The 27,725-nt window shown below is 48.3% G+C and overlaps 1 protein-coding gene across 1 annotated transcript in view; it reads right to left on the bottom strand.

Moving 5' to 3' along the window:
- The window catches only part of SNX30 (sorting nexin family member 30), a 142,984-nt gene that overhangs the window by 36,417 nt on the left and 78,842 nt on the right, over nucleotides 1-27,725 (bottom strand). Inside the window, exons 4-6 of the mRNA XM_051843080.2 lie at nucleotides 8,826-8,984; nucleotides 3,691-3,886; nucleotides 1,517-1,716 (exon numbers count right to left, since the gene is read on the bottom strand). Coding sequence (XP_051699040.1) covers nucleotides 1,517-1,716; nucleotides 3,691-3,886; nucleotides 8,826-8,984 — 555 coding nt within the window. The remainder of the gene's footprint in view (nucleotides 1-1,516; nucleotides 1,717-3,690; nucleotides 3,887-8,825; nucleotides 8,985-27,725) is intronic.

The following is a 27,725-nucleotide window of genomic DNA, read 5'->3' as shown; positions in this document are numbered from 1 at the left end:
GGTTTCTCTCCAAAGAACCAGATGGGTGTCCACCAGATCCTCCCTAGTGGGATGACCTAGGACTGCCCCAAAGCCAGACCGCTAAGCCATAGGTCTCCTCTGGGAGGCAGGAAGGGGGCCACTAGGTGATGGAGATGTTCACAGTGAGCCACGGACGTCTCCCTCTAGCTGATGCCGCCGTCGTGGGGGTCCCCTGAGCCCAAGTCCTCCACCGGAGAGTCTGTGCAGCTGGGGAGGTCTCGGGGTGGGGGTGCATTTCATCCTGCACCACACCCTTACTGAGCACACAGAAGTCAAGATGGGAAACCTTTTGTCGTCATAGCCCCGCTGTCTGTCCTCGTGCACTGCTCCTAGACCAAGCTGCTCTGACTCTGACTCCTTTGTACGCCACCATCTCCTTCTTTCTTCACAACGTTTCAAAATCTTGGCAGTTTTGTTTTAAAATTTCCCAAGGATGCACTTTGGGTGAGTTCTCTTTTCATGCCTTCAGCTGGGCAATCAGCACATTGTTTTTGTTTGTTTTTAAATATTTATTCTATTTATTTGAGGCAGATTTACAGACAGAGAAAGGTCTTCCATCCTCTGGTTCGCTCCCCAGATGGCCACAGCGGCCAGAGCTGAGCAGATCTGAAGTAAGGAGCCAGGAACTTCTTCTGGGTCTCCCACGTGGGTGCAGGGGCCCATGGACTTGAGCCATCTTCCACTGCTTTCCAGGCACATTAGCACACAGCTGCTTAAGTGGAGCAGCCAGGACTCGAACTGCTGCCCACACGGGATGCTGGCGCCACAGATGGTGGCTTAACCTCCTATGCCACAGGGCAGGCCCCAACTGTTTCTCCACTTGCAGACTTGCGTCTTCACCTTTGGGAGATTTTCTTCCATTACTCCTGTCATAATTTCCCTCCCTTGGTTTTCCCAGTTCTTTCAGGAAACTGTCACAGTCGGAGCTGAGCCTCTGGGGTTAACCCCCTATGTCTCTCTTCTTTCTGTCACATTTTTAGTATTTTGGAATTTTTATTCTACTTTCCAACTACTTCTTCTGTCTGTCTTGCTTTCCAGGATTTCTTCAACCTCATTTTCCAACTTAATTCAATTTCATGTTCATATTTTAACCCCTGAGAGCTTTAATTATCCCACTGTTCTTTTTCCACAGCATCCTGTTCCTGTTTAGGAGATAGCTCCTCAAATTCTCAGAGAACACTAAGAAGAATTTCTTCCACATCACGTAGTACCCAAATACATTTACATAATTTTCATCTATCAATTAAAAATTGAAAAATTGAAATGTATATATAGTTTTGGGAAAGTATTTTTTCCAAACCACATTTTTTTAAATTTGGCTCACATATTCAGTCCACTTTGTTTTCTATATATACACATGTAGGTCTACACATCTGAGTCCACACACCCAAGAAGAAGGAAACTCAAACCACTAGCAAACAGGCAATCACGCATCACTTCTGACCGTGCCTGGTACCCGGGAAGTAGGCAGTGCGCCAGGGAGGAGCTGGCTTACCTTCATGGAGTCGGAGTACAGAATGTATTCCCTGAGCACGGGCAGGAAGTCCTCTGTCATGTCATCCGTCAGCTCCTCCAAGGCCGCAGAGCAGTTTCCGATACAGGCCGACACCCCCTCCAGGGGTTCCGCCAGCTCGCCCTCCAGCGCGCTCCACGTGGAGTACACGGGCCCGTACTCCCTCAGCTCTACCAGATACTCTGCAGCGCGGAAGAGGAACCAGTTAAGATCTGGCAGGGCTGCAAGCACTGGAACTGCCGACTCGGTAATGGGCACAGCCAGGAGCTCCCCGTGTTCAGACAGGATTCCCTGGTCACCCGCTCACGGGAGCACGCTCCCCTTTAAACAAACTCTGGTCCCAGTGGACAAAAGCTGGCGGCACAGCTGACGTCACAGAGCAGTCTGTCCCCGCCCACAATGCGAACGCCAGGCCACTGAACAGCAAAGCCCACGAGGCCTCATGGGGGCTCTCATCTCTGCTCGTCATCCCAGCACTGCGGTCCCTTCAGAATTACTCCACGTGATCCTCAGTGTGGACGGTACCCGAAGCCGCCTCTGCAGGTTCCACACTGACACCCTCAGTGGGTAAAGCAGAGGAAGTGTGCATGGGGAACACGGACGAAAAGATGTTGATTTGTCCCCACGCAAGGAAAATCTGGCCTGTCATTCTGTCACCAGGATTCTTGCCTTTCCAACAGAATGTGGCTGTCATTATTTATTAACCAATAATAATGGTTAATAACGGCCGGTGACTCCTGGAGAATCCTCTACAACGTGTTTCATGTGCCAGCATGACCAGCGCCACTGCCCATGTCTGTCTGGTCTATGTGTGTGGAAGGCCACAGAAGACCTCATTCTGGGGTATGGCAAGGCAAGTGGCCCTGAGAGGCATGAGAAGCCAGTGATGGCAATGGCCAGGAAAAATAAACACGGGATTAGACAGTGGCCCAGCTCAGGTGGCTTTGAAATGGGTGGACTGAGTGAGTCACTTTCAAGCCTACAGGCTCACTATGGTCAGAACCGTGGCAAGCTCAGGTCACCACGCTCTCCTTTTGAACCATCTCTCAGCCAGAAAAAAATAGCTCAGTTTGTTTTTTTTGTTTTTTTTTTGTTTTTTTTTTTTATTTTTTGACAGGCAGAGTGGACAGTGAGAGAGAGAGAGACAGAGAGAAAGGTCTTCCTTTGCCGTTGGTTCACCCTCCAATGTCCACCACAGCTGGCGCGCGCTGCGGCCGGCACACCACGCTGATCCGATGGCAGGAGCCAGGTGCTTCTCCTGGTCTCCCATGGGGCGCAGGGCCCAAGCACCTGGGCCATCCTCCACTGCACTCCCTGGCCACAGCAGAGAGCTGGCCTGGAAGAGGGGCAACCAGGACAGAATCCAGCGCCCCGACCGGGACTAGAACCTGGTGTGCCGGCGCCGCTAGGTGGAGGATTAGCCTATTGAGCTGTGGCGCCGGCCAGTTTGTTGTTTTTAAAGTTCTCTCTCAGATGGATGAAAGGCAGGTGAGTCCCTGGCTCCACTTTCAAAGCTAAAATTAACAGCAATGAAAGAGGAACAAGGCCAGCGCCGCGGCTCACTAGGCTAATCCTCCGCCTAGCGGTGCCGGCACACCGGGTTCTAGTCCCGGTCGGGGCGCCGGATTCTGTCCCGGTTGCCCCTCTTCCAGGCCAGCTCTCTGCTGTGGCCAGGGAGTGCAGTGGAGGATGGCCCAGGTGCTTGGGCCCTGCACCCCATGGGAGACCAGGAAAAGCACCTGGCTCCTGGCTCCTGCCATCGGATCAGCGCGGTGTGCCGGCCGCAGCGCGCTGGCCGCGGCGGCCATTGGAGGGTGAACCAACGGCAAAGGAAGACCTTTCTCTCTCTCTCTCTCTCTCACTGTCCACTGTGCCTGTCAAAAAAAAAAAAAGAGGAACAGCCTAGACTCTCCAAAGCGGTTGCTTGCCATGGGAAAAGCAAACACAAGGCTGAGTTGCAGGCCGAATTATGGCGTGCAAAATTACACTCCAGTCCCAAGCGGCTCCTCCCCGCCTTGCATCTATTTGTTTTAGGGTGCAACGTGGCCTGCTTCTGTCACCCCACTGTGATTTCTGCAGCCAGATTCAGCTTTGCACACACGCACGCCATTTCTGCCACCATGGCCCCTGGGCGCGATGGGGATTAAAGAGCTCACCTATTTCTTCTTTGATGATCCGCTGGGCTATCCTGTCAATGGTTCCCAGTTTGAGCGCGAACGTATCCAAGTAGTCCCCGATGGCTGCGAACTCCAGAGGCCGGCTCCTCAGCTTGTAGCCCCCCGTGACGTGCTTGACAGACTCGCCCACGCGCGTCAGCAGCGCCATCCCTTGCTTCTTGTAGGCGTTCAGGTCCTAAGGATGACACGTGGATGACTCAAAGTGCTCGGTCGCCCACGCAGCCTGGACGCTATGAACCAACTCCTCCAAGCAGCTCCCGTGTGGGGAATGGGGGATCCGGAAGACAAGGAGCCGAGCTGGAGGACTCGCTGCAAGCACACCATGTCCCCTCCTGATGCCACGCCCACCCGACCCACGGCTCTGCGTGGACATTCACAGTCCTTCAGCAGAGCCGACCGCCAACCCATCAATCAAAGCTCACTCACATGGGCATGCTGTCCTTCAAACACGACCTCGTTCTAACACGATTTTTAAAACCTCTGACTTTTTTTCCCCCAAAAAAATCTCTTTTTCCCATACATAACATATTACACTAACTTTAGGAGTGAAATTAAGGAGCCAAGACTCTGAGATTTGTCCCAATCATTTACACACACACACACGGATCCACATGATCCATTTTCATTCACCAAATCCACATACGTAGAGGGCAGAGAGCAGGGAATGGTGACAGAAGCAGCTAGAAAACTCTGGCCAAGGGGTCGGCATTGTGGCATAGCACATTAAACAGCAACCCAATCAGTGTGGTGCTGCAAGTCCCAGCTGCTCACTTCCAGTCTAGCTCCCTGCCAACATGCCTAGGAAAGCAGCAGAAGATGGGCCAAGGGCTTGGGCCTCTGACATCTGTGTAGGAGACCCAGATGGAGTTCCCAGCTCCTGGCTTTGGCCTGGCCCGGTCTAGTCATGGCCTTGTAGCCATTTGGGGTGTGAACCAGTGGATGGAAGATCTCCTTCTCTCTGTCATTCTGCCTTTCAAAAAAATAAAATAAATCTTTAAAAAAAAAAAAAAGAAGAAGAAAGGGAAGGAGGAAGGGAGGGGAGGAGGGAACTCCACCTATGGATAGATATAAACATCAAAGCATTTGAACTCTGAATTTCTTGTAGGTTAAGGCAAAAACAGGAGATACATGGAGTTTTATTACATCCCTGCCAGGAAAAACAAATTCCTTCTGATCATCAAACCACGCGAGGGATCTACAGTCTCTTCAGGTTGCCCTACAGCACTCACTTCAACCGCACCTTCAAGAACGGTCTTACAGAGGCTGTGGGTGTCTGAGCCTCGCCTCTAGCGTGTCAATTCCCAGGGCCTTGGGAGGGCACACGGAAGGTGGCTCTAGCTCCCTACTGACGGGGCCTGATGCGGAATAAAGCGGAGAATGAGGAATTCATGGTTAGCACAGCTGCCTCCTCTGACACAACCTCAGGCTGAGGCTCCCACCAAGGCAGGCGGCGCAGATCCCTGGTGACTTCACTCTCTGCTCCGTGCAGCCAAGGCCTTCAATTCTGCTGCATCCCCCCGCCCCTTTCCTCTCCATGACTTCCTCCAACCGAGACCCTTTTCCTATCAATCATCCCCCCCCCCTCCTGTCTCTCTCTCTCTCCAACCTCTAGTGCTCTGGCATGTAAAATAAAACCAGGGCTCACCCACGTCAATACAATAGCCTTCTTCTTAGGCCTGCTCCATCTCTCGCCTTCCCTTCCAGGGCAGGCTGCCCGAGAGGGCTCCTCAAAGGTTCCATGCCTCCCTGTCCCCCACACCCCACACAAGCAGCATCCTCCCATGTACCAGGCCTTCACAAGGCCATCACTGAAGCGCCCGTCCTCGCTGCTGCTTCTGCAGATAGTTCGTTTTGGGAGCAGCACCAGATCCCGATGGGCTCACTGGGCTGCGTAAGCTCCACTTTCAAGGGGCGCTTTGGAAGGGTGTCCTGGCGAATCGAGCGACCTGTTGAATGAGCTAAGTTGCTACCAGGGCCTGCTGCTGCACCCATGCTGCCAACAACGGAAACACGGACTTGAACGTGGCTGACACTGAGCTTCCCCCACTTCTTCCGCTGTCACTGGCTTCCCCCTACAGACACTTCCGGTCTGTGGTAAGATAACGTCATCACGAAGAAAGGGAGGCCCTCTGTGCACTCACCACTCAGAACACGTAAGCAGCTCGTGAGAACAAGATCGGCTGAAGGAAACATGGGGCAGGGGCCATCGGGAGCTGCTGTTTACTGGACAGAGTTCAGATTCGAGGGTGAGAAAGTTCTGGAGGGTGGCTGCCCATGCAATGCATACACTCCACACTATGGAACTGCACACTAACGAATGGCTAAGATGGCAAACTGTGTATCACATGTATTTTTTTTTTAATTTGACAGGTAGAGTTACAGACAGTGAGAGAGAGACAGAGAGAGAGGTCTTGCTTCTGTTGGTTTGCCCCCCAAATGGCTGCTACGGCCGGAACTACACTGATCCGAAGCCAGGAGCCAGGTGCTTCCTCCTGGTCTCCCATGCGGGTGCAGGGCCCAAGGACTTGGGCCATCCTCCACTGCACTCCTGGGCCACAGCAGAGAGCTGGACTGGAAGAGGAGCAACCAGGACTAGAACCGGCGCCCCAACCATGACTAGAACCTGGGGTGCTGGCACCGCAGGCGGAAGATTAACCTAGTGTGCCATGGCGCTGGCCCCACATGTATTTAACTAGTCAGAAATTTTTTAAAAAGAAAAGAAATTGCTATTTAGTGCATTTAGTTCAGTAAGAAGTATTAAAGTAGGGCTGGAATTCGTTCTGCTTAAAGCTGCCTCTCTGTATTCACTCACATTCAGTTGGATTTTAATTGAGATATTGAAAGACTTTATACATTTTTAAAAATCATTTTCACACTGCTTGGCCCAGAGATAGATAAATCAATCAACTGATTATCTCTCTCTCTCTCTCTCTCTCTCTCACACACACACACACACCACACAACACACACACCCTTTTTTACTTTTTAATTTTGGAGAGGCAGGGATACAGCAAGAGAGACATTTAGGCAGAAAGAGAAGGAGCTCCCGTTCACTGGTTCATCTCCCTTATGCCAGGAGCCAGAAACTCAACCATGTCTCTGGTGTGGGTGGCAGCATCCCAACCACTTAAGCCACCACTGCTACTTCCCAGGGTTTGTGTTAGCGGGAAGCTTGAATTGAGAGCAGAGCCAGGAATTGAACCCAAGTACCTGGGATGCAGGTGTGCTACCCAGCATCTTACCCACCAGGCCAAACGCGACCCACTACTTCATGCAAATCACTAGCGTCCGGCGGGCCAAGCTTTCCCCACTTTTCTCTTTCGTTCAGTAAAGATGACCAAGCACAGGGGCTGGAGTAAGAAAGTGAGCTGCAGAGCCGGTGCTGTGGTGCTGTGGTACAGTGGGCTCAGCCATCGCCTGTGGCGCCAGTTTGAGTCCCAGTTGCTCCTCTTCTGATCCAGCTCTCTGCTTTGGCCTGGGAAAGCAGTAGAAGATGGCCCAAGTGCTTGGACCCCTGCACCCACCTGGGAGACCTGGAAGAAGCTTTTGGCTCCTGGCTTTGGCCTGGCCCAGCTTCGGCCACTGTGGCCATTTGGGAAGTGAACCAAAGGTTGGAAGACTCCTCTCTCTCTCTGCCTCTGCCTCCTGTAACTCTGACTCTGCCTTCAAATAAATAAATACATCTAAAAAAGAAAGAAAGAAAGAAAGAAAGAAAGAAAGAAAGAAAGAAAGAAAGAAAGAAAGAAAGAAAGAAAGAAAGAAAGAAAGAAAGAAAGAAAGAAAGAAAGAAAGAAAGAAAGAAAGAAGAGAAAAGAAAGGAAAGGAAAGGAAAGGAAAGGAAAGGAAAGGAAAGGAAAGGAAAGGAAAGGAAAGGAAAGGAAAGGAAAGGAAAGGAAAGGAAAGGAAAGGAAAGGAAAGGAAAGGAAAGGAAAGGAAAGGAAAGGAAAGGAAAGGAAAAAGAAAGAAAGAAAGAAAGTGAGTTGCACTTTCGGAGAGCGGGATGGATTTTACTTTGAGTGTAAATTAAAGGAACTACATCTGAGGATCAGTTCACCCAGAAATAATTACTTTATAAAGCATACAAATTCAACCTGTGGTGAAAACGGCCTCTAGGAAAAACAGACAATGAACAGGAATATCAACAAGGCTAAATGCCAAATGAGGTTTCAGAGATAAAGACGAGACTTTGCCAAGTGGTTTCCACTGAGTGGAGGATGGAGCCCTCTCTAAAGCCTCCAACACCCACCAGGGGTACCTGCAAGCAATTCCCGACTTTGCAATTTAGAAAAGAAAACTGGGAAGCACGTGGGCCCTGATTGCCTTGCCATCACGGGACCCCCTGTGTCCGGCCGAGTATGGGAATGTGATACCTGAAACTAACCAGACGGACCTGGAAGGAAAGAGCGGGAGAGTTTGACCACGGGGCCCCTCTCTGCAGAGAGTCAGAGTGGAGCCCCTCAGATGTTCTGGTCAGTTCTGCCACCGGGAAGCACAAAGCAAAGCTAATGTACAACCAAACTGAGTTTGAAAGCCTAGGATCTGACAGCTAGGTAGGACCCAAAGATCTCTCTGGCGAAAGCTTGGGAAACGTTCACCGGACAAGAACGGGGCTGCAGGCGAGGGACGGTCAGCCTGATCCAGAGGGGAGGCGGGACCTCAGGGGCCAGAGAGGCCGGGCTGCAAACCTGAGTGATGCCGCTTGAACAAGCGGGAGCCCTCTGAGCTTCAGATCCCGTCTGCAAAGTGAGGCTGCAAGCAAGCGCAGCGTTCCTGTGGAGGGCGCTCTCTCCACGTGCGGCAATCTCCCTGCCCACTGGCTCCACGGAGCCAAGGCTGCCGAGGGGCGCTTCAGGAAACGCTTCCCTGTTTCTGACAAGTGAGAACCTCACTTCCTCCACTGGCTGCGGAAGAGGGCGGCTGGGGTGGGGGGTGGGGGGCGTCTCCTGAAATCTAACCCAGAACCAGGCGCATGGGCACCCAGGAGTGCAGCGACCTTACGGCACCTGCTACAGCGGGCCGTGTGCGGAGGTGGCTTGTGGGAGATCAAGCCGGGGTTTCCTGAAAGAGCTCGAGGAATGACAGCTGGGGGAGGAACACGCGCGATCCGTCCTTACCTTAGCAGTGAGGAAGACGTTAAAGTGTTCATTGAAAGACAGCACGGGGTGATCCGTAATTCTTTTCAGGAATTTATCCAACGCTTTTCTTCTGGTCTCCACAAACTCTTCCGAAAAGCGATCCACGACGCCTTTCACCACAAACTTCTCGGGAAGCGGCTGTGAGGAAACACGGAGGGAAAAGTCCAGAATGACTGAGGGGAGGTGCAAGGAGAAGCGGCCAGGCCGGCACCCATTCCCAGCACCCATCTTAGCAAGACTGGCGTCCCTTAACTGATCAGGTTGGCTGGTAGCAGCTAATACGAACATTAAAAAAAATAAAACAGATGGAGTAAATCACCATTACTTTTTCTATTTCATAATGCAAGGAATAAAACACTATCCCCGAAACAGAAAAGTGATTATCTATCCAGGAAATTTAATAGGTATAGTTTCATAGTTATAATCTAGTTTCATAGCTTATGAAATGCTTCATTAAAAATTCTTCTTCATTACTACTACCACAGAGAAACAGAGTATTTCTTATGCATAATTTTTAAATATTTGAGTTGCAAAATGTTAAAAGAAAATTTACATTAAAAATGGGCAAATGGGGCCAGCCTTGGGGTGTAGTAGGCTGAGCCTCTGCCCGTGGCACCAGCATCCCATACAGGCACTGGGTTGTGTCCTGGTTGCTCCTCTTCCAATCCAGCTCCCTGCTAATGGCCTGGGAAAGAAGCAGAAGATGGCCCAAGTGCTTGGGCCCCTGCACCCACACGGTAGACCCAGAAGAAGCTCCTGACTCCTGGCTTCGGGTCAGCTTAGCCCTAGCCGATGCAGCCATTTGGGGAGTGAGCCAGCAGATGGAAGGCCTCTCTCTCTGTCTCTTGCTCTTTCTGCCTCTCACATAAATAAATCAATCTTTAAAAATAGGCAAATGACCTAACAGATATTTCTCCAAAGAGCAGAAAGCCAACAAGCACATGAGAAGATGCTCAACAAGAGAGAAGTATAAATCAAAGCATACTGAAATACTATTTCACATCCACTAGGATGACCATAGTTTAAGAAAAAAAAAATGTGAGGATGTAGAGAAATCGGGGCCCTTAGACAGGGCCAGAGTGAATGTAAAATGGTGTAACCACTGTGCAAAAACACTTTGGTGGTTTCCAAGAAGTTAAATACAGAATTAACATGATCCAACGATTCTACCTGTATATTCCCTAAAGAATTAAAAGCAAGTGTCCAGAGGCTGGCACTGTGGGTAGTGGGTAAAGCTGCCACCTGCAGTCCCAGCATCCCATATGGGTGCCAGTTCGAGTCCCGGCTGCTCCACTTCCAATCCAGCTCTCTGCTATGGCCTGGGAAAGCAGTACAAGATGGTCCAAGTTCTTAGGCCCCTGCACCCACATGGGAGACCTGGAGGAGGCTCCTGGCTCCTGGCTTGGGACTGGCACAGCTCCAGCCATTGCAGCCATTTGGGGAGTGAACCAGCAGATGGAAGACCTCTCTCTGCGCCTCTGCATCTCTGTAACTCTCCCTTTCAAATAAATAAACAAATCTTAAAAAAAAAAAAAAGCAGGTTTCCAAACAAAAATCTGGACATATATGGTCATTGTAGCCCTGTAAAACAATGGCCAAAAGGTGGACACCACACAAATGTCCATCAACGGGTGAACTGATGAACAAAATATCGTATATCCAAATAATTAAATTTTATTTAGCCATAATAAGGAATGCAATACTGAAACATGCTACACTGTGGATGAATCCTGAACGCATGATTATGACAAGTGAAAGGACCTAGATACAAAAGGCAATATATGCTCTCACTTATATGAAATGTCAAGCAGTCGGCAGGGGCAAGTGCTGTGGCGTAGTCGGCTAACATTCTGCCTGCGATGCTGGCATCCCATATTGGCACTGGTTCGTGTCCCGGCTGCTCCTCTTCCCATCTAGCTCTTTGCTGTGGCCTGGGAAAGCAGTAGAAGATGGCCCAAGTCCTTGGGCCCTTGCACCCACGTGGATGACCCAGAAGAAGCTCCTGGTTCCTGGCTTTGGATGGGACCAGCTCCAGCCATTGCAGCTATTTGGGGAGTGAACTAGTGGATGGAAGATATCTCTCTCTGTCTGTAACTCTGCCTCTCAAAAAAGTGAATAAATTTTTTTAAAGATTTATTTTTATTTATTTGAAAGACAGAGTTACAGTGAGAGGTAGAGACAGAGAGAGAGGTATCCACCCAATGATTCACTCCCCAGTTGGCCGCAATGGCCAGAACTGTGCTGATCAGAAGCCAGGAGCCAGGAGCTTCTTCCAGGTCTCTCACATGAGTGCAGGGGCCCAAGCACTTGGGCCGTCTTCTACTGCTTTCTCAAGCCATAACAGAGAGCTGGATCGGAAGAGGAGCAGCCGGGACTAGAACTGGCGCCCATATGGGATGCTGGCGCTTGAGGCCAGGGCTTTAACCTGCTGTGCCACAGCACCAGCCCCATAAGTGAATAAATCTAAAAAAAAAAAAAAAAAAAAAAGAAAGAGAGAGAAAAGAAATTGGCAATCCAGAGAGACAAAGAGTGGACGAATGGCTGCCAGGGCTGGAGGGCCAGTGGCTTGGGGGCAGCTGCCTCATGGGTACAAGGTTCCTTCTGGGAGCAATGAAAATTGTGAACTCCAGAAGCTGGTGATGTACACTGTGACTGTGCTTGATGCCACTGCATTGTAGGCTTTAAATAGGTCAAAAAGGTTAACTTTTACGAGTTTTTCCCCAAAGACTTATCTACTTATTTAAAAGGCAGAGTGGCAGAATGACAGAAAGGGAGATCTTCCATTTGCTGGTTCACTCCCCAAATAGGACAACAGCTGGGGCTAAGACAGGCAAAGCCAGGAGCTCCATCCAGGTCTCCCCTGTGGGTGCAGGAACTCAAGCACATGAGCCATCATCCATTGCCTTCCAGGTGCATCAGCAAGGCGCTGGATTGGAAGTGGAGTAGCCAGGACTCAAACCGGCACCCCAATGTATGAACTGGGCATCCCAAGTGGCAACTTAACGTACTGTACCACCATGCTTGGTCCCTATGTGGTTTTTTTTTTTTTTTTTTTTTTTTTTTTACAATACAAAAGCTTATTACATATCCCTAAGTCATAAACAGGATGATAATGCTAGTATCATACCATTAATCTACTACTCACCCTGACAAGCAGAACACCACAACAAAGCCAGTGTCAGCTAATCACCAATCAGATCAAATCAGAAACTTGGCCGGCACCGCAGCTCAATAGGCTAATCCTCCGCCTAGCGGCGCCGGCACACCAGGTTCTAGTCCCGGTTGGGGCACCAGATTCTGTCCTGGTTGCCCCTCTTCCAGGCCAGCTCTCTGCTGTGGCCCGGGAGTGCAGTGGAGGATGGCCCAAGTGCTTGGGCCCTGCACCCCATGGGAGACCAGGAGAAGCACCTGGCTCCCGCCTTCGGATAGGCGCGGTATTGGAGGGTGAACCAACGGCAAGAGGAAGACCTTTCTCTCTCTCTCTCTCTGTCCACTCTGCCTGTCAAAAAAAAAAAAAAATCAGAAACCTGCCTCTTCCTATCCTCCACGAGGGACCACAACCCTACATTTTTTTGTTCCTTGCCTCCTAAACCTTATAGCATTTAAAACAATGCGTTGGCCAGCACCACAGCTCACTAGGCTAATCCTCTGGCTGCGGCGCCGGTACTCCGGGTTCTAGTCCCGGTTAGGGTGCTGGTTCTGTCCCAGTTGCTCCTCTTCCAATCCAGCTCTCTGCTGTGGCCCAGGAAGGCAGTGGAGGATGGCCCAAGTCCTTGGGCCCTGCACCCACATGGGAGACCAGGAGGAAGCACCTGGCTTCTGGCTTCGGATCGGTGCAGCGTGCTGGCCGTAGCAGCCATTTTGGGGGTGAACCAACGGAAGGAAGACCTTTCTCTCTCTCTCTCTCTCTAACTCTGCCTGTCCCAAAAAAAAAAAAAAAATGCATTGTTTGGCAAACTAGTTTTTGAACTTTATTAAAAACCGAACTGCTCTTTGCTTTTGTCATTCAATACTGGTTGTCTGAATTTATCCATACTGACACATGCTAGGCAGCAGGAGAATCACTTTCTTGCTCCACAGTCTCTCACTATATAAATGACCACTTGACAGCCTGTCCACCTGTTCCTCTGACTGTGCACATGGACAGTTTACAGCTTCGTGGCACTGCTAGCAATGCGGCAGTGAAGCCTCGCACAGGTGCTTCACCTGGGCAGGTGTCCTTAGAGAACAAACCAAGGCAGGAACGGACAGACACATGCCTTTTCCGTTAATATGTTAAGTGGGAAGTTAATACATTTTCTCAGGTTAAGACAGCCTAACCGTTCAAGTTCAGAGTGATAGGAGATTAAATACAAGCATGTAATTCCATAAACTCCTCAAAATCCATAATATGTCAATAAGGAGATTTTGTGGACAAAAGAAACCAGAAATATATAGCAACAAGCACTACTGGGACTTAACCAACTTTAAAAAGTGGAATACTAAGCCGGAAGCCAAGAATTAGCCTAGACTTAACACAAAGCTTTAAAAGATGTAGAAAGTGACAACAGCAGCACCCCTGGGATATGAGGGAGTGCAACAGCCTCAACTTGAAAGAACTTTAAAGGTCAGGATGCTTTAGTTCTCAAGGGTGCCTTGCCTCCTGGGTTTGTCTTTTGCCTCCCCATTTCACCTGTCTGCCTTTGGCCAAGTTGTGTGATCTCATGGGGCCTCAGTTTCCTCATCCATAAAATACAGGAAACACAGAACCCATTTCACAGGTTTGCTCCGAGAGTTAGATCAGTCGCTATTCCAGAAAGGCTTTGAAAGACGCCTTCCGCAGAGTAAATACTCAGTGAGAACCTGGGTGCTTTTTTGCAAGTGGCTGCAGCTTCAGGGACAGCCAGCGTTTATTTAACCCTGAGATGGTGGCAGGGTACAGAGGAGAGCCCTAAGAACACTGGGGGACAGCTTTAAAGCTGATCAGGCAGCTTTTTTTAAAGATTTTTTTTATTTATTTGACAGGTAGAGTTACAGACACTGAGAGAGAGAGAGACAGAAAGGTCCTCCCTCTGTTGCTTCACTCCCCAAATGGCCGCCACCGCCGGAACCACGCCGATCGAAAGCCAGGAGCCAGGAGCCAGGAGCTTCCTCCTGGTCTCCCATGCGGGTGCAGGGCCCAAGCACTTAAGCCATGCTCCACTGCCTTCCCGGGCCCCAGCAGAGAGCTGGATTGGAAGAGGAGCAGCCGGGACTAGAACTGGTGCCCACATGGGATGCTGACGCTGCAGGCGGAGGATTAACCAAGTGAGCCACAGCGCCAGACCCCGAATCAGGCAGTTTTAAGGGAATGATTTTGGAAATGAAAGAAAAGAGGGAAACAGAGTCCAGGATAAAATGGACAGAGCCACATGGGAGGAGCAAGCCCAAGTTTAATGCCCACCGAAGCTTGTGTTTGGATGGAGTCTGGGAAAGGCACCCTGGGTCAGAAGTACAGGCCACCCAGCTCAGCGGCTGGCCAGTGAAAGCACTAGGGAGACTACCTCTGTAGGGTCTGGCCATCCTTTAGAACAACTTCTGTATTCTGGTCACGTCCTCTCTCATTCCTCCGGGCAGCCATTCTCATACTGCAACCTTCCAGGTTAAGCAGGTTCCCATCTCTCTGAAGTAGGAACCAGGTTTAAGAACATCGCGTGGAAATTCCCTAGCCATTCTGCTGCCTGCACAGCAACCCATGTACTTGGCACTCCTCTTGCCTGCATGCGTTAGATCCCTGTGGATGACACAGCCCTCCCCAGAGCTGTTTCATCTGTGTCCTTGCCCCGATTAACTCTCTGTGGTGCACCTGTCATCAGCAGCTTTCTCTCCCTTGTACCTTCAACATCTGCCTATCCAGTTCTTCTCCCAGAGTCTACACAAATATGGCTGGTTCTCTATCTGAAAAAAAAAAAAAAAAAATTCCAACCACCCCTTGACCTTACATTTTTTTCTTCACTCTCCTTCCCGTCTCAACATTTTCAAAAAGAGTCACTTGGCCGGTGCCGCAGCTCAGTAGGCTAATCCTCCACCTGTGGTGCCGGCACCCCGGGTTCTAGTCCCGGTTGGGGTGCCAGTTCTGTCCTGGTTGCTCCTCTTCCAGTCCAGCTCTCTGCTGTGGCCCTGGAGTGCAGCGGAGGATGGCCCATGACCTGCATGGGAGTCCAGGAGAAGCACCTGGCTCCTGGCTTCGGATCAGCGCGGTGCGCTGGCCGCAGCGGCCATTGGGGGGTGAACCAACGGAAAAAGGAAGACCTTTCTCTCTGTCTCTCTCTCTCACTGTCCACTCTGCCTGTCCAAAAAAAAAAAAAAAAAAAAAGCGTCACTTCTCTCGACTTCTACTCTTTCCATTCTCAGCCCCAAGCTCCAGAACAAAACCAGCTTTGGTACTGCCTTCAGTGCTGCGTTTCCCTGCTCTACCCCCACTCAGTGGAGAAACTGATCTTTTGAAGATGATTCCACAATGACTTTCTAATAACTAAATCCAGTGGATATTTTTAAATTTTTTTTATTTTCATTTTATTTGAAAGGTAGAAAGAGAGAGAGGACAGAGACAGGGAAACAGAGCGTTCAGCTGCTGGTTCACTCCCTGTATGCCTGCAGCAGCCTGGTCTGTGCCAGGCCAACACAAGGAGCCCAGAACTCCGTCTGGGTCTCCTACATGAGTGGCAGGGTCCCAGCTGCTTTATAGCCATCATCGTCTACCTCCCAGGGTACGCGTTCACAGGAAATGGGATCAGAAGGGGAGACGGGACTCAAGCCAGGCACTCCGATACAGCAACAAGCAGTCTCCGTAGATACTTCTGTTCTTCCCTCCTGAGTCCTGCTGAGCACACCCTCATTTAATTCTGCTAAGACTGGGGAGGAAGGCCTAACGAGCAAGTAACTGGTTACATGTGCCTCCTACAACATCACAGGCGGCCTCTGGAAAAAGTAGTCTGTTCCTAAGATTTAGTGCGCTCATTTTGTGTTTAATGCACTGGGGAACTTGCCATTTAAGGGACCCCTGGGGTGAATCCTTCTGCAAAGAGAATTTCCTTCTGTACTGAGCCTCATTACTCCCAGATGGCTACTTCCAAAAACTTGGCTTCAGAAATGTGTTCCCTCCTTTTTCAAGCTTCCTAATGGGGCAAACCTACTCTAAGCCTTACCGTTGCTACTTTCTGGGTTGTTTATGCATAGGAATCTGGGTTGCTGGTGGACTCAGTGGTGTATAAATGAATGAGGGCATGGAAACGAAGAGCCCCATGCCCCACACAGCTCCACGCACACATTAGATCCCTAATGAACACTAGGTATTTCTATGAACTTGAAAACACTGCAGACAGAAAGTAAAAACAGGTAGAATGCAGGGTGTGCTTCCATGGATCTTTGAGGTCAAAATGTTTTAAGAAATCATCTGGGCTACCACAGCATGCCCACCAGGATAGTTGTTTTAAAAATGGAAAATAACAAAAAAGAATCACACTGCATATTGCTAGCCAGGGAAAAGGTAAGAATTCAAAGTAATGTGTGTGCCATGCATCCATAACCAACTTATCTTTGACAAAGGATCTAAAATCAATCTGGAGCAAGAACAGGCTCTTCAACAAATAGTGCTGGGAGAACATGCAGAGGTATGAAGCAAGATCCCTACCTTACATTTTATACAAAAATCCACTCAAAATGGAGTAAAGACCTAAATCTAAAGACCCAATACCATCAAATTACTAGAGAACATTGGGGAAACCCTGCAAGACATTGGCACAGGCAAAGAGTTCTTGGAAAAGACCCCAAAGGCACAGGCAATCCAAACCAAAATTCACAAATGGGATTGTATCAAATTAAGAAGCTTTTGGCCGGCGCCGTGGCTCACTTGGCTAATCCTTCACCTAGCGGCGCCGGCACAACGGGTTCTAGTCCCAGTCCGGGTGCCGGATTCTGTCCCGGTTGCCCCTCTTCCAGGCCAGCTCTCTGCTGTGGCCAGGGAGTGCAGTGAAGGATGGCCCAAGTGCTTGGGCCCTGCACCCCATGGGAGACCAGGATAAGCACCTGGCTCCTGCCATCGGATCAGCGTGGTGCGCCGGCCACAGCGCGCCGGCCATTGGAGGGTGAACCAACGGCAAAGGAAGACCTTTCTCTCTGTCTGTCTCTCTCTCACTGTCCACTCTGCCTGCCAAAAAAAAAAAAAAAAATTAAGAAGCTTCTGTACTGCAAAAGAAACAGTCGGGAAAATGAAGAGGCAACAGACAGAATGGGAGAAAATATTTGCAAACTATACAACTGGTAAAGAATTAATAACCAGCATATATAGAGATCAAGAAACACAACAACAAACCAAAAATATAGTTAATATGTTAAGACAAAGGACTTAAACAAGCATTTTTCAAAAGAGGAAATCCAAATGGCCAACAGACACATGAAAAAATGCTCAGGATCACTAGCTGTCAGGGAAATGCAGATCAAAACCACAATGAAGTTTCACTTCACTCTATCAGAATGGCTTTCATACAGAAATCAACAAACAACAAATGCTGGTGAGGGTGTGGGGAAAAGGGTACCCTAATCCACTGTTGGTGGGAATGTAAACTGGTATAACCACTGTGGAAGACAATATGGAGATACCTCAGACATCCAAATATAGACCTACTATATGACCCAGCCATTCCACTCCTGGGAATATACCCAAGGGAAATGAAACCAGCATACGAAAGAGTTATCTGTACCTCCATGTTTATTGCAGTTCAATTCACAATAGCTAAGATATGGAATCAACCCAAATGCCAGTCAATTAAAGACTGGATAAAGAAATTATGGGATGTGTACACTATGGAATACTATACAGTGGTAAAAAATGAAATCCAGTCATTTACAACAAAATGGATGAATGTAGAAAACATCATACTTAGTGAAATAAGCCAGTCCCACAGGGACAAATACCATATGTTCTCCCTGATCTATGAAAACGAACAGAGCACCTAAAAGGAAACCTGTAGAAGTGAAATTGACAATTTGAGAAGCAATGATTTGAAAAGCCCTTGTATCGACTGTTGAGGAACAGTTTTTTTGTACTATTTGTTGAACTCTACTTAACATAGAGTTAAAAATATATGTATAAAATCGATTGAAAATAGATCTCAGTAAAAAATGAGTGGGAATCAGAGGCAGGAGAAAGAGGGGTGGGAATATGGGTGGGAGGGCAGGCACAGTGGGAAGAGTCACTTTGTTCCTAAAGTTCTAGTTATGAAGCGTATGAAGTTTGTAACTGTAAAGCTGTTTAGTTCTGCATACATTCCTTCGGACTCACTTCTAAGGATACAGTTTAAAAACTTGCCATCGAGGCTGGCACGGCAGCTCAATAGGCTAATCCTCCACCTAGAGGCACCGGCACACGGGGTTCTAGTCCCGGTTGGGGTGCCGGATTCTGTCCCGGTTGCCCCTCTTCCAGGCCAGCTCTCTGCTGTGGCCAGGGAGTGCAGTGGAGGATGGCCCAAGTCCTTGGGCCCTGCACCCCATGGGAGACCAAGAGAAGCACCTGGCTCCTGCTTTCGGATCAGCGCAGTGCGCCAGCCGCAGCGCACCAGCCATGGCCGCCATTGGAGGGTTAACCCACGGCAAAAGGAAGACCTTTCTCTCTGTCTCTCTCTCTCTCACTAACCACTCTACCTGTAAAAAAAAAAAAAAAAAAAAAAAAAAAAAAAAAAAAAAAACCTTGCCATCGGACTCCAAATCTCCTTAAGCTGAGTGGTGAAAATGCCATCTTATGTGTTAAGGAGGAGAGGGAGGGGTGGGAGGGAGGGTACGCTGAGAAGAATCACTATACTCCTAAGGCTGTACTTACGAAATGCATGAAGTCTGTATTCCTTAAATACAAGGTTTCTTTAGGGGGAAAATAAATAAATAAAATGAAAGTATGGGATATGTACATCATGGAATACTACACACAGTGGTAAAAAACAAAAAAGAAATCCAGTCGTTTGCAACAAAATGGATGAAAATGAAATCCCGTAATTTGCAACAAAATGGATGAAACTAGAAAACATTATACACAGTGAAATAAACCATTCCCAAAAGGACAAACACCATATGTTCTCCCTGACCTGTGATAACTAATCGAGCACCTAGAAGGCAATCTATAGACATGAAACTGACACTTTGAGAAGCAATGACTTTGAACAGCCCTTGTCTCGACTGTGGAGGAACAGCTTTGTTTTTCATACTATTTGTTGAATCTTTACTTAACATAGAGTTAATCATATATGTATAAAGTTAATTGAAAATAGATATTAGTAAAAAATAAGGATGGGTATAGGAGAGGGAGGAGGGGTAGGAGGGCAGGTACAGTGGGAAGAATCATGTTCCTAAAGTTGTAAATATGAAATGTATGAAGTTTATATTCCTTAAATAAAAGATTTCCGGGGGGGGGGCAGAGAAGTGATGTGTGTGGCCTTCATGCCAAAAATCTTAAGTTACATCAATGTAAGTCAGGAACTGTCATATATATGTTGGAAATGTCCCCCCAAAAATCCTATTTGCAAACCATTGCAATACCCACGAAATACACAAGGGTTTAATCTTGGAATATTGACATTTTTATAACACTTGATACTTTGGCAAAGAACTTGCACGTATATTATATTCCACAGTAGTTTGTAAACCTGTTTTGTAATCTGTAAAACAAAACTACATTCCCTGAGGTGGGCACTGTGGCCAGCAGACTGAAGCGCAGATGGGAAGCTCACATCCCACAGTGGAGCACTGGTTTGAGTCTCGGTGCTCTGCTTCCAATCTGATTTCCTACTGTTCACCCCGGGAGGCAGCAGATGACGGCTGAAGAACTTGGGCCTCTGCAACCCACATGGGAGAACAGCACAGAGTTCTGGACTCCTGGCTTCAGCCTGGCTGTTGCAAGTATTTGGGGATGAACAGATAGAAGATCCCTCTCTCTCTCTCTCTCTCTCTCTCTCTCCCTCCCTCCCTCCCTCCCTCTGTCACTCAGCTTTCAAATAAAGAAATATATCTTCTTTCAAAAACACATTTCCTTTGTTACTGAAAAGCTATTTCTGGGTAGGAAATCTGGACAAATATTGCAATTGCTAACTCCTGCAATGTCCAAGTTCCTCTTTTCTGCATTTGAACAAGTATATTTAGTGCACATCTACTACATGACAGAAACTGATTTTTCCTATCTTTGTCAAATCAATATAAACCATCACTTCTAGGAAAATATTGCCAAATAAAGGAGCATCAAGATTAAAAAATAACCACCAGGACTGGCACTGTGGCATAGCATGTAAAGCCACCGCCTGCTGTGCCAGCATCCCAAATGAGTGCCAGTTCTAGTCCTGGCTGCTCTACTTCTGATCCAGCTCGCTGCTATGGCCTGGGAAAGCAGTAGAAGATGGCCCAAATGCTTCGGCTTCTGCACCCACGTGGGAGACCTGGAAGAAGCTCCTGGCTCCTGGCTTTGGATTGGCCCAGTTCCAGCTGTTGTGGCCATTTGGGGAGTGAACCAGCGAATGGAAGACCTTTCTCTCTGTCTCTCCCTTTCACTGTCTGTAACTGTACCTCTCAAATAAATAAATAAATAAAAACCTTAAAAAAAAAAACCCTATGTATATGTAACCATTAACAATCAACTAGAGGAACCAACTAGAAAAATGAAGGTAGAATTTTTATGAATTATTTCATATTAAGAAAAACAGCTGTTGCATTACAGATTTCTTCTCATTAATTCCTAGGAGAGTTTACTGATGTTCAAAAGAAAACCGGGTATATATAAATACAAATACATCCTTCCAGTAAAACTTCCTTCATAAAAATCAAAGCAAATACTAAATTTCCAAGTGAAACAAAACACTAACAAATGTGTTTGCTTTCTCTTCCAAATCTACCTGTGCCCTCCTCCTCCTGGAATCTCTCTGCCACGTAGCCTGCAGCGAGCCAGCCAATGAGACAAATACGGAATGGGTGGCAGCTGCCAAGGATGGGAGGGGGAGTGAGGAGCAGGTGTTCAGGGGAGACAGAGTTCCTGCTGTCCAAGATGAGCATGTTCTAAACATCTGCTGCACAACGTGGTACCCATCACTAACAACAGCAAAGTTCTGAGCCCAGTGTTGTGGCACAGTGTGGTAAGCCGCTGCCTGAGAGGCCGGCATCCCACATGGGAACCGGTCAGAGTCCCAGCTGCTCCGCTTCCAATTCAGCTTCCCCGCCAACGTGCCTGGGAAAGTAGAGGAAGGTGGCCCAAATACTTTGGCTCCACATCTACACTGGAGACCTGGATGAAGCTCCTGACTCCTAGCTTCAGCCTGGCCCAGCCCTGGCCATTGCAGCCATGTGGGGAATAAACCAGTAGATGGAAGATGTCTGTTGGTCTGTCTGTCTCTTTCTCTCTCTCTCTAACTCTGGCTTTCAAATAAATAATCTTTTTTTTTTTAATTTTTATTTTTTTTTTTTATTTATTTTTTTTTTTTGACAGGCAGAGTGGACAGTGAGAGAGAGAGAGAGAGAGAAAGGTCTTCCTTTTTGCCGTTGGTTCACCCTCCAATGGCCGCCGCGGCCGACGCGCTGCGACCGGCGCAACGCGCTGATCCGATGGCAGGAGTCAGGAGCCAGGTGCTTTTCCTGGTCTCCCATGGGGTGCAGGGCCCAAGCACCTGGGCCATCCTCCACTGCACTCCCTGGCCACAGCAGAGAGCTGGCCTGGAAGAGGGGCAACCGGGACAGAATCCGGCGCCCCAACCGGGACTAGAACCCAGTGTGCCGGCGCCGCTAGGCGGAGGATTAGCCTAGTGAGCCGCGGCGCCGGCCCAAATAAATAATCTTTTAAAATAAACAAATAGGGGCTGGCGCTGTGGCACAGTAGGCTAATCCTCCACCTGTGGGGCTGGCATCCCATATGGGCACTAGTTCGAGTCCCGGCTGCTCCTCTTCCAATCCAGTTCTCTGCTGTAGCCTGGGAAAAGCAGTGGAGGATGGCCCAAGTCCTTGGGCCCCTGAACCCGCATGGGGGACTGGGAAGAAGCACCTGGCACCTGGCTCCTGGCTTCGGATCAGCACAGTTTCAACTGTAGCAGCCATTTGGGGAGAGAACCAACAGAAGGAAGACCTTTCTCTCTGTCTCTCCCCCTCACTGTCTATAAGTCTACCTCTCAAATAAATAAAATAAATCTTAAAAAAGTAAAATAAAATAAATAATAAAATTTGTAAAGAGGTAGATCTCCAGACCAGCACTGTGGCGCAGTAGGTTTATCCTTTGCCTGAAGCGCCAGCATCCCATATGAGCGCCAGTTCTAGTCCTGGCTGCTCCTCTTCCAATCCAGCTCTCTGCTGTGACCTGGGATAGCAATAGAAGATGGCCCAATTCCTTGGGCCCCTGCACCCCCGTGGGAAACCTGGAAGAAGCTCCTGGCTCCTACCTTCGGATCGGCGCAGCTCTGGCAGTTATAGCCATTTGGGGAGTGAATCAGAGAATGGAAGACCTCTCTCTGTCTCTCCCTCTCACTGTCTGTAACTCTACTTCTAAATAAATACATAAAATCTTAAAAAAAAAAAAAAAAAAGAAAGAAAAGAAAAGAAACTGCTGAAGATTGTAGAAGTATGCAAAGCACAACTTTATTAAAAAAAAAAAAAATAGAGGTAGATCGCATGTTAAATGTTCTTACCATAAAAGCAGACACAAGGAAACATACAGAGGTGATGGCTATGTTTATTCCTTTGATTGTGGTAACCATATAGTGGGTGTATATAAGTTCAACAAATTGTGCACATTAAATACAGAAAGCTTCTTCTGTATATTAATTATACCTTAGTTACATATTTTTAAAAACTGAGCAAAGAGGGGCCAGCGCCGTGGCTCACTTGGTTAATCCTCCGCCTGCAGTGCCGGCATCCCATATGGGCGCCACGTTCTAGTCCTGGTTGCTCCTCTTCCAGTCCAGCTCTCTAGACTTGGGCCCATGCACCCGCATGGGAGACCAGGAAGAACACCTAGCTCCTGGCTTCGAATCAGCGCAGCACCAGCTGTAGCAGCCATTTGGGGAGTGAATCAAAGGAAGGAAGACCTCCCTCTCTCTGTCTCTCTCTCTCACTGTCTATAACTATACCTGTCAAATAAAAATTTAAAAAATGTAAAAAAAAAAAAAAAACTGAGCAAAGAAAGAAAAGGTCAGAGCAGAGACTTTCTGGTGGTGCCAACCATCACATAACAAAGCAAGCCACAGGGAACTGCCATGATAAGATGACAAACACACCTAGCGCATTTCTAGTTCCAAACCAGCACTGGAAGATTCCAGAGGCGGGCGTTGGGTCAAGAGGCTAAGATGCCCTCCACCCAGATCAGAGTTGCTAGATGTGAGTTCTGGCTCAGCTCCTGATCCCAGCCTCCTGCCAATGCAGACCCTGGGAGGCAGCAGGGATCATGGCTCAGCAGCTGGGTTTCTGCAACCCATGTGGGAGACCTGGGTTAAGTTCTTGGCTCTCAGGCACATGTGGAGAGAGCCAGAGGATCAGGGCACGCCATCTTTCTGTCTGTCTCTGTCCCTTGATAAATACATTTTTAATTCCAAGAAGAACAAAGCAATTAAAAAAAAAAAAAAAAAAACACAAATTTTTCACAGCACCAGAAAACACAAAAGGGCACTGAAAACAGGCCAGAACTTGTTAAGACCCAAAACAGAAAAGATCGGCTGGAGAGAAAAGTCAATCAACCAATCAACAATCTCGTGATTCTACTCAGGGAGTGAGAGGCTGGGTGTCTCCTGCAGAGCCCTCAGAGGCAGCCAAGTGCAGAGCCCCAGGGACAGGAAACAAGGGTAGCCCTTGGGACTGTGGGTAGCAGGCAACTCAAGGTGTGGTGCCTGCCCAGGGCTACCCGCGGGCTGGCCGCTCACCTGCAACTTCACATGGTCCCAGTGAGGCCAGCGAAAGTCGGGATTTTATCTCCATGCTCCTAATATAAACAGCTGAAAGCTGAGTAGTTCTCAAATATTTTTAACAACAGCTGGCTCAGGACAGCAAAAAAGAAAAAAAAAAAAAAAAAGGAACTAACCACCATTCCTCCAGATTTCCCAACTGAATTGAAAAGACCCTGAAGGTTCCCTTGAAAAATGAAAGACGTGTGAACAGTTCGAAAAGCTTTCAACAGCAGGTGTACGGGAAGGAGGGGAGGTGGGGGCAGAGGCAGGACTTCTGTAATCAGACACTGAAATGCGCTGTGGAGTGACAGTAACCACACGCGGTAGAGGGACACCAGACCAGAGATATCAATGAACCAAAAGGCTCAGACACAGCCCCCGAACACCCAAGTCTAACTCTCGCCACAGCCGAACACGTAAGTTATGAGACAGGTGACTGACTGGTCACAGCTGGCTCTGAAATAATTCATATACCATCTGGAAGAACAAAATCCTCACATCAGAATAAGGTCTAGATTTACACTTAAAAACGAAAGCATAAACAACAGAAGCAAATACCAGAATACATACATAACGACATAGGTTTAAAAACAAGTTTTGGGGCAGGCGTTTAGCCCAGCAGTTAAGATGCCAGTAGGACTCCCAGCCCCAGCCTCCGGCTAATGCAGACCATGGGAGGCAGCAATGATGACTCAACAAAGTGGTTCTAGGGCCAGTGCTGTGGCACAGCGGGTTAAAGCACCGGCCTGCAGCACTGGTGTCCCATATGGGCGCCAGTTTGGGTCCCGGCCACTCCATTTCTGATCCAGCTCTCTGCTATGGCCTGTGAAGGCAGTAGAAGATGACCCAAGTCCTTGGGCCCCTGCAGCTGCGTGGGAGACCCAGAAGCTCCTGGCTCCTGATCAGCTCAGCTCTGGCCTTTGTGGTCATTTGGGGAGTGAACCAGTCGATGAAGACCTCTTTCTCTCTCTCTCTCTGGCTCTACCTCTCTCTGTAACTCTTTCAAATAAATCTAAAATAAGTAAATAAATAGTATTCTAAAAAATAAAAACAAAGTGGGTTCCTCCCATCCATGTGGAAAACTAATTGTGTTCCCAACTCCTAGCTTCAGCCCTGGCCCAATTCCAGCTGCTTCTGGCATTTGGGAAAGGAATCAGCTATGGCAGTGTTTCTTTCTCTCTCTCTCTCTCTCTCTCTCCCTCCCTCCCTCCCTCCCTCCCACATAGACAGCTAAATGCTTAATGGAAAAAAGAAGTAGGCTTCGAGGCCAGGAACTGAAAAGGAAAGATTAACCCGGATGAGAGAAAAAGAGTCTTTATTTTTAATGGAACCAGCTCTAAGATAAATGACATCTAAAGGAAAAAACAGATACTCCCAACTGAGGTACCACTAAGGAAGAAGGAAAAAAAAAAGTAGGGAAAGGAAGAGCATTTCACAAAGGAAATGTCAGTATCTAACAAGCCATGAGCAAATACCCAACTTAATGTCTAGAAATGAATTCAGAATGGATTAAAGATCTCACAGAGAGAGTAAAAAACTTAGAAGAAAATACAGGTGGATCCCTGTGACTCTGGATTTACCCAGTGGTTTCTTTTCTAAAAAATGTTTAAATTGTAAATGTTTATTCATTTTCAACAGATTCAATATGGTTTGTAGCCACCGTTCTGTTATCTCCTTCCTCCCTCCCTCCCTTCTTTTCCCTTCCACCCTCTTTCTTTCTTTTCTTTTAGTTTTTGAGATAACATATTTTAAATTTACATTTTGGCTTAATACTTCACCAAATAAAGTTTAACAAGTAAAAAGCAAAAAGGACCCAAATTTAGTGGGAATAGGCAGTGGCTATAAACAATAACTGAATGGAAAAATGACCAGTTCAGGACCGGCACTGCAGCACAGCAGGTAACCTGTGGTGCCAGTATCCCATATTGGCATCGGTTCAAGTCCTAGCTGCTCCACTTCTTATCCAGATCCCTGCTAATGAGCCTGGGAAAGCAGTGGAGGATGGCCCAACTCCTTGAGCCCCTGTACACACATGGGGGGACCTAGAAGAAACTCCTGGCTTCAGATTGTCCCAGCTCCAGCCATTGCAGCCAATTGGGAAGTGAACCAGTGAATGGAAGATGTCTCTCTCTCTCTAACTCTGCCTTTCAAATATATTTTTAAAAAGGAAGGAAGGAAGGAAGGGAGGGAGGGAGGGAGGGAGGACCATTTCATCCATATACAGCCAATTTTTTTCTTCAGATTTATTTATTTGAGAGGAAGAATTACAAACAGAGAGAGATAAAGAGATCTTCCATCTCCTGGTTCATTCCCCAGATGGCTGCAATGGCCAGATCTGGGCTGATCTGAAACTAGGGGCCAGGAGTTTCTTCCACGTCTTCCACGTGCGAGCAGGGACCCAAGGCCTTGGGCCATCCTCCACTGCCTTCCCAGGGCATCAGCAGGGAGCTGGATCAAAAGTGGAGCAGCCGAGACTCCAACTGGAGCCCACATGGGATGCCAACGCCTCAAGCAGAGACCTAACCTACCACGCACACCACAGCACCAGCACCACATAGAGCAAATTTTAAAGTAATCGCATGGGCCGGCGCTGTGGCCTAACTGGTGAAGTCGCCGCCTAGAGTGCCAGCATTCCATATGGGCGCCAGTTCGAGTCCCGGCTGCTCCACTTCAGATCCAGCTCTCTGCTATGGCCTGGGAAAGCAGTAGAAGATGGCCCAAGTCCTTGGGCCTCTGCACCTGTGTGGGATAGGCACAGCTCCAGCCATTGTGACCAATTGGGGAGTGAACCATTGGATGGAAGACCTCTCTCTCTCTCTGCTTCTCCTCTCTCTGTGTAACTCTTTCAAATAAATAAATAAATATTTTTTTTCAAAAACTGTATTTTGAAACCACCAAGAAAGTAAAGAGACAACCAATCTACTGAATGGGAAAAGATTTTTGCAAATCATATATCTGGTAAGGGATTTGCATCTAGACATATAAAGAACTATTAAAACATAAGAATAAAAATACAACTCATTTTTTTAAAAATTGAAGAAGCAGAGAGGCAGACAGACAGACAGAGACAGAGAGATCCCATTCGCTGGTTCAATCTCTAAACACCTGCAATGGCCAGACAGGGCCTGGGTGAAAGCTAGGAACTGGGAATGCAATCCAGGTCTTCCACGAGCTGCAAAGAGCCCAGTGACTGCAGGCATCACCGCTGCCTCCCAGGGTCTGCACTGGGGGAAGCTGGAGTCAGGAGCCAGAGCTGAACGCCAAACTCACGCTCTCCAGTATGGGAGGGATGGGGCATCTCACTGGTGTCTGAGCCACCGAACTAAATGCCCACCCCAACAACCCAACATGTAAGTAGTCAAAGGATCTGAATAGACACAAGGGGTTTTAAAAATTTCATGGAAAATGGAAATTACTAAAAAGCTGTGCATGAATTTTTTTTTGCACAAAAATTGATTGCTACTACAGGAGCTAGTGTGTAGCACTAAGAGTACCACACTACTTTGAAAGGAGGCCTTATCAGAGCAACTGGAATTCTGCTAAGGCTGAAGCAAGAACAAACATCAAATAGACGGCAAGGCTTGGGTGGAAAAACAGTGAAATCACTGTTGCTTTCTGACAGGTTTATGGAGACAAGACCTCCCCCAGATCAGCAGGTTATACACCAGTAACCTGCTTTAAAAAGGGACAAGATGGGGTCGGGAACATGGTGCAGCAGCCCATACCCCACATCAGAGTGGCTGGTTCAGGCCTAGGCTCCCCCCCCCCCCCAGCTCCGACACAGCTTCCTGCTCACGCACACCCTGGGGGGCAGCAATGAGGGCCCCTGCCACCCACGTGGCAGACACGAGTGAGTCCTGGGCTCCTGGCTTTAGCCTGACCCAGCCCTGGCTGCTGTGGGTATCTGAGGAGTGGGCCAGTGGATGAGAGGCCTCTTTCCATCTGTATCTTTCTCTCTCTCTCTCTC

Source organism: Oryctolagus cuniculus, chromosome 1 (genome assembly GCF_964237555.1).
Source record: "Oryctolagus cuniculus chromosome 1, mOryCun1.1, whole genome shotgun sequence".
Taxonomy (NCBI): Eukaryota; Metazoa; Chordata; class Mammalia; order Lagomorpha; family Leporidae; genus Oryctolagus; species Oryctolagus cuniculus.
The sequence above is the reverse complement of the archived record's forward strand: the minus strand, read 5'-3'. Positions and strand labels throughout refer to the sequence as shown.